The sequence below is a fragment of the Manacus vitellinus genome, unplaced genomic scaffold (assembly GCF_001715985.3).
Source record: "Manacus vitellinus isolate BGI_N305 unplaced genomic scaffold, ASM171598v3 scaffold_102_pilon, whole genome shotgun sequence".
Classification (NCBI taxonomy): domain Eukaryota; kingdom Metazoa; phylum Chordata; class Aves; order Passeriformes; family Pipridae; genus Manacus; species Manacus vitellinus.
Genome location: NW_021938808.1, coordinates 484,329 through 490,772, shown reverse-complemented (window position 1 = coordinate 490,772; position 6,444 = coordinate 484,329). Strand labels below are relative to the sequence as shown.

General features: G+C 58.8%; 1 protein-coding gene across 1 annotated transcript in view; it reads right to left on the bottom strand.

Annotated features, from left to right (window-relative positions):
• Positions 1 to 6,444, bottom strand: part of IGF2BP1 (insulin like growth factor 2 mRNA binding protein 1) — a 58,164-nt gene that overhangs the window by 29,451 nt on the left and 22,269 nt on the right. The window contains exons 3-10 of the mRNA XM_029963481.1: positions 4,680 to 4,728; positions 4,139 to 4,190; positions 3,226 to 3,289; positions 1,972 to 2,253; positions 1,235 to 1,369; positions 913 to 1,035; positions 222 to 357; positions 16 to 138 (exon numbers count right to left, since the gene is read on the bottom strand). Coding sequence (XP_029819341.1) covers positions 16 to 138; positions 222 to 357; positions 913 to 1,035; positions 1,235 to 1,369; positions 1,972 to 2,253; positions 3,226 to 3,289; positions 4,139 to 4,190; positions 4,680 to 4,728 — 964 coding nt within the window. The remainder of the gene's footprint in view (positions 1 to 15; positions 139 to 221; positions 358 to 912; positions 1,036 to 1,234; positions 1,370 to 1,971; positions 2,254 to 3,225; positions 3,290 to 4,138; positions 4,191 to 4,679; positions 4,729 to 6,444) is intronic.

Sequence of the window (6,444 nt, the reverse complement as noted above, 5' to 3'; positions counted from 1 at the left end):
CCAGGGATCACCTACCATGAAGGAGCTGTACGGGGCGGCCCCCGAGACGCTGCTGGGAGGTGGAGGCACCGCGTTGGAGGAGGCAGGGAAGAGGCCGACAGCAGCCAGGTTAAGGCCGGGGATGAGGTGGGATTGTAACTGAGGAGAGAAGAGGGCGTTGCTTTTGTCAGGGCATCAGCCCAGAGGGCTCCTGGTGGCCGGGGGGGAGGGAGCCCACTCACACTCATGGCAGCCACGTCGTTCTCGTAGGCTTCCCTCACTTTCTTCATGATCTCCTGCTCTGCCTTGCAGCAGTTCTCGATGGAGCCCTTCACCGTGATGGTCCTCTCGGGGTTGTACAGGGTCAGGTCCTGCAAGCTGGTGGGAAGGAGTGTCAGCACCCAGACCCTGCTCCATCAGGAGCTCCAGCCCTTCCAAGGGGTCCCACCGAGGTGCTGGGGACAGGGGGAGCCACTGCCACGCTCAGAGCAGGGCCCAGCATCGCCGTTTGCACTGGGAAGGCCACTCTGCCTTCCCCAAAAACGGGATTTAAGAGTAAAACTCCAGTCCTGGGCTGAGCTCTACAGCCCTGAAGGGGTGGGAGGAGACACTGAAGGGATGGAGAGGGGACACTGAAGGGATGGAGAGGGGACACCAGAGGGGACACTGAAGGGATGGAGAGGGGACACCAGAGGGGACACTGAAGGGATGGAGAGGGGACACCAGAGGGGACACCAGAGGGGACACCAGAGGGGACACCAGAGGGATGGGGAGGGGAATACAGAAAATATAACACCGAGGTTTTTCCAGAGAGCTCTGGGCACTAAAGCATCTCTGCCCACTCATCCCCCGCCTCCTCCTCGTCCTCCCCATCCTGCCCCAGGCTGTGGAAGTTCTGCCCTGGTTCCCCCCCCAAGGGAACAGGAGCCTTACGACGAGATGGTGATTTTGGTCTCCGTGTCCTGCTCCACCTTCTTCAGGTTCCGCCCCTCTTTGCCGATCAGGCGCCCCACGAAGTTGTTGTGGGCCAGGATTTTCAGAGGCACTTCGTCAGCCCTTGGGAGAGGAACGGGGGGGAAAACCCAACGTGAAGGACCAGGGCAGCCAGAGGAGGAGGGGTTTGTTTGGTGCAGAGGGATGAGGGAAGCTGGAATCCCACTGCCTGGAGTCCCCCAGGACAAAGCTCCTGCCCCTGTGGGAGCAGCACAGAGCCCAGGGAAGGGCCCCGGGTGGGACACCCGTGGGAAATCCTTACGTCTTGGTGTCCTTCGCCTCCTTCTGCATGATCTCCAGGATCATCTTGCAGGCAGCAGAGCAGCCCTCGGGGGTGGAGTGGATGCTGATGGCTTTCTCTGCGGCCCCCGCGTTTTCTTTCCGGTGCACGTCGATCCTGGGAGGGTGGAGTGGGAGCTGGGAAGCGGCTCCGCGGCTTCCCGAGGCCAGGAGCACCGGCTGCTCCGCTCCCCCTGCGAGCCCAGAGCTCACACCCCGCTCTGGGGTTACATCTGCACCCAGGGAAGGCAGGAGGGGCAAATCCTGGCTCGGCATCCCCCGTGGGTGCAGAGCTCAGAGGCTCCAATCCCCCCACTCCAAATAAGGCACCAGCATCTATTTATTTCAAGCCACAGGAGCGATTAAGGGGTGAACAGACACGTGCCTGGGGACGGGGTGGGCTGTCCATCACCCCACATCCCAGATAAGGCCTTCCTTGGGGGACCAGAGCCGTGGCCAACACGAGCTCAGGGGCCAAATCCTCGAGCACAGGGGGGGAACTCAACAAATCCCATTAAACGAGCCTGGCTGGGCCCCATCCCAGCCCTGGCAGAGGGAGATTCCGAGGGCAGAACAGCCAGAGAGCCTGGCTGGGGCAGGGAGCAGGGAGGTGGCTCCTGGACACACAGCCCTGGGCCCCGAACAACCCATTCCCAAAAAAAACCCCAAACCAGCATCTTAATCCCTGGGAGAGCAGCACGGGTGGGAGAGGGGACTCACTTGGACTGCGTCTGCTTGGTGATGTTCCTGATGGTGGCCCCTTCCTTGCCGATGATGGCCCCCACGTACTGGGTGGGCACCAGCAGCCGCAGGGGGATGTCCACGGGCTGCTGCTTCACCGGGGCCCCCGTGGAGACGGGGGAGCCCTGTCGGGGGGCCCCTCGGGCCCCAAAGCCCCCCCGGCGCCCGTTCTCCGGCCCCGGCACCGACTGCTCGTCCGGGATGTAGGAGACCTTGAGCGCGTGGTTCTCCAGCTGGTGCCCGTTCAGCTTCATGATGGCCCTGGCAAGGGAGGAAGGGGTGGGGTGTGGGTCCCTCCGGGGCTGCAGGTCCCTCCCGGGCTGCAGGTCCCTCCCAGGATGAGCTCAACCCCAAACCAAACCTTCCCTGGTGCGGGAACACCCCCAGCGCTGGGAGGACCTGGCACCCAGAGGGACTTTGGATGAGCCCAAATATCCCGAGGGAAACCCCCCCAGGTGAAGGAGGCAAGAACAGGGCTGTGCCAGGAGCGATTCCCACGTCCCCAGCACGTTGTGGGTCTTGCCCGGTGCCTCGCATCCCTCTCCCGGCAGGAATTCGGGGGTGCAGGGGCCGAAAGCTGTCGGTAGATGGGGCTGGCAGCAAGAGCAAGGCCGGGGGTTGGTTTGGTCACGGCTCTCCCGCAGCTCCGGGAAACCTCCCCGGCTCCACAGCGCGGTCGGGGACTCACAACTCTTGCAAAAAACACCCCAAATTAACCGGAAAAAAAAACAAAACCCAACAACAACAAAAAAACCCCTAAAACTTGCTGAACTGAGATTTTTCCCTGCAGGGCATGGAGGAACCAGGTAAAGACACTGGATGAAGCCCGTGCATCCCTGGGGGAGGAAAAAGCAGGGAAGGGAGCTGCGAGCCTCAGAGAGAACGCGAGTGCTGCCAGGTCTCTGATCTGACGTTTGGTCTCATCATTGCCTTTTCTGGGGACACAACTCCTGAAATCACGGAAGCCCAAGGAAATCTCCGCTTTTACTTGAGAAAAAAGTTAACAGTTTTACACTCTGGACCTCCAAGAGAAGCCTGAAAACTTGGAAATCCAAGAAGGAAAATAAACCAGAGCACAGGGGGGTCCACTAAGATTTGCCTCATTTTTAGCCAGAATTTAGGACTCTGGGGGTAACCTGGCTCACAGCACGGGAAGTCCGGTTTTCTGCAAGCAGGGAAGGGGGCAGAGCTGTGGCAGGGAGGGCAGAATTCCCGAGGGATGGAGGCACTCACTGCCTGGTCTGCTCCCGGTTGGCGTAGGTGACGTTGACCACGGCGGTCTCACTGTCCGTGTTCACTGCGGGCGACAGGGGCAGGGGCTGCAGAGGCAGCACAAAGCCAAGGACCAGAGCCCTCCCAGAAAAGCCCAGAGACCCCTCAGACGAGCCCCTGCTTGGATAAATCCCCTCTGGGGGATTTGCCAACAGTTTTTTCCCTGGGGGGAGAGGAGCATCCCGAGGCTCAGACCCACCCTGGGCACCGCAGACCCTCCTGGTTGTTCAGAGGATGCTGACCCACCCTGGGCACTGCAGACCCTCCTGGTTGTTGTATCCAGAGGCTCAGACCCACCCTGGGCACTGCAGACCCTCCTGGCTGTTCAGAGGGTGCTGACCCACCCCTGTGCTCTGTGGCAAAGCCACCAAACCAACTCCACCCCAGCCCTCTCTGGAGCCCTGGGGACAATCCCAGGAGCTCCTCCGAGCCCCCCTTTCCGTTTCCAAGCGGGTTGTGGTAACTCTATTCCCATTAAACATCCCGGGGGGGACATTAAACCTCTTCCCTGGAGTGCTCAGCGGCAGAGGCTGAGATAAAATCTGCTGAGCAGAGCCAGAGAGCCCCCAGTGCCTCGGGAGAGCATCCGGCACCTTCCCAGAGCGCCGGGAATGGCGCTGACCCAGCGCCCGGTGTGGGAACAGCCACTTGTGCTGCCCCCAAACCCACCCCACAGACTCATCTTTGGGAAAACAGGGAACACACACACAAAAAAATGCCTCAGCCACCAGGCTGAGACCTCTTGACATCCTCAGCCTGCTGACAAAGGGAAAACCACGTGTCCATCCTCCTCCTCCCCCCCCAAAAAAAAAAGAAAAAGATCCGGGGTAAATAATTAACCCCCCAAACTCAGCTTTTCCTGCTGCAGCCTCACCTTGCTCGCAGTTCTCCACGGTGCCGTACTGGGCCAGCAAACCATCCAGAACCTGCGGGGGGCAGAGGGGGGAAAACAAACCCGCTTTACCCCGGGATTGTCAGGGCTGATCAGGGGGACGCAGCCCATCCCCACGAGGCAGCTGTCTGGTCATTAAGATTTCACAAGCAATTAGATGAGGGAAGCTCCTGCCTGCCCCGGGATGCTGGACCAAGGGGCCTCGGAGCCAGCGGGGGGGGAAAAGAGAGTCAGGGAAAAGTCCCAGCAGGCAGCGGGAAGAAAGGATCCATTTTGTTCCCTGTACAATAGATAAATCATAAAACCCGGGTATTAATGGGGATTTTTGGTGGTGTCGCTTACGTCGCTTCTATCCCTCGGTTTTACTCCTGTAATGGGAGAGAAACAAGCAACGGGCTTCTATAATTAGACCCAATTAATGACAAAGGAAAGGGAACACTGACTTTAATCCCAAGTACAGAAACCTGGAGGGGGGGAATTAGGCCCTAAATCTGATCCGGTCCTGCCCGCTCGCCCCTCTTACCTCCCATCGCAGCTGGGGGGGGATGTTCCGGATTTGGATTTTCCGGCTCCTGGAACGAAGGAGAAGTGATTAAAAAGCGGGTTTAGGGGCCCAAGTGTGTCCATCCTGGTGGATCTGGCCGAGCTTTGTGTCTCCCTGCGTTCCCAGGGGTTCTGGTGGCTCCGGGCTGGTCACACCCAGCCCGGCCCGGGATGGGTTTGTGCTGGAGGTTCTCCCAGGAGAAAATTCCCAGCTATCCCCCCCCAAACCTTTGGCACTGGGAAGAGCCCCAGTGGCTGGAAAGGCAGAGGCTGTTCCCAGATTGAACAGAAAGATCAGAAAGCAAACAAGGAGCTGTGCCTTCCCTCAGCAGAGGGATGAGCCCTGGGATAACGGGAGCATCCCTCCCACATCCCAAAACCCGGCTGAGGGGCTGGATGGGCTCCGAGGGAACCAGGGCATGGACAACCCGGCTCCTTCCCCCGGGATGGGCTCGGGTTGCTCCTCCACTCACATTTTCGGCTCTTCCCAACCTCCCTTTTCCCAAAATAGAAACTCTTTTTATAATCCCGGTGCCAGGTTTGCCCCGGGGGTGTCGTTTCCCCCCTGACCCCCCTCGGAGCAGCTGCTGGAGACAGCTGAGAGCAGCCCTGGGATCATCCCGTGGGACCATCCCGTGGGATCATCCCATGGCACCCGCGCCCGCCGTGCCGCTGGACACCCCAAATTCCCCCCAAAATCCCCCCTTTAGGTGCCCACAGGTGCAGCTTTGTGCTACCAACAGTGCCAGCCCCCCAGGGATGGCTGCTACCCCTCCCTGGCCTCTTTTTTTTGGGGGGAGAATAGCCAAAACTCCTGGTTTTTCAGATGCCTAAAGGAAAGGAAGATAAATGTCACAGCCACGGCAGGCAGCTCCATGTGGGGTAAACACCCCCAGACCCCAACACAGACCCAGCTTTGAATCCAAAGGGTGAACAAACACGGGAAATAATCCAAAGAAAAGGGATAAAATGAGGTTCTGGGTCATTATTTTCTAATCACACAACTTCAGCTCGCTTGTCCATGAGGAGAAATCATCCAGCATGGAACGGCCCAAAGCCACCCCTGTGATTTAGGATAAGGATTCCTCCTCATCCCCCTCACCCTCTGAGGTGAAAGCAGCTGCCTCCAGCACCCCCTCACACATCAAAACCCCAAAAAAGGCCTGGCCAGTTGGTTTCCAACAAAACCAGAAGTGACATTTCCCCAAGACAACGAAGATTTCCTGAAGGTTCAGACCAGAGGGAGGGAAGGGCTGGATTTGGGGGGGTTCTCCCCTCTTAAAATTCAAAACAAAGCTCAAAAAAAAAATGAGATTTTCCAGCTCAGCCACAGGGGAGGCTCTGAAACACCAATTTTGTCGTTGCTACAGATGCAAACCAGGTGGATGAGGAAAAAGAAACCAACCCAGCCCTCCAAATCCCAGCATGTCCGGGGGTGGGGGGAGGGAACTGCAGGAAGGAAAGGGGGAATAGGAGGCTCTGAAACCAGATCCCTCCTTTCCAGGCTAATCCCCATCCCAAACCCCACCAGAGAGAGAGAGAGATTAAGAAATTCAGAATGCGAGGAATGTCGGAGCCCAGGGAGGGTCAAAGGGATTGGAAGTGACAGAGGAAGCCCCGGAGGTCTCCCCACCGCCCACCCCTGCCACGGAAACTTCTCCGGATTGCTGGGAGCATCTGCCTGGGCAGCGCACGTGCTCGGCACGGACGTGACCGGAATCCAACGGGCCATGGAGAGAAAAGAG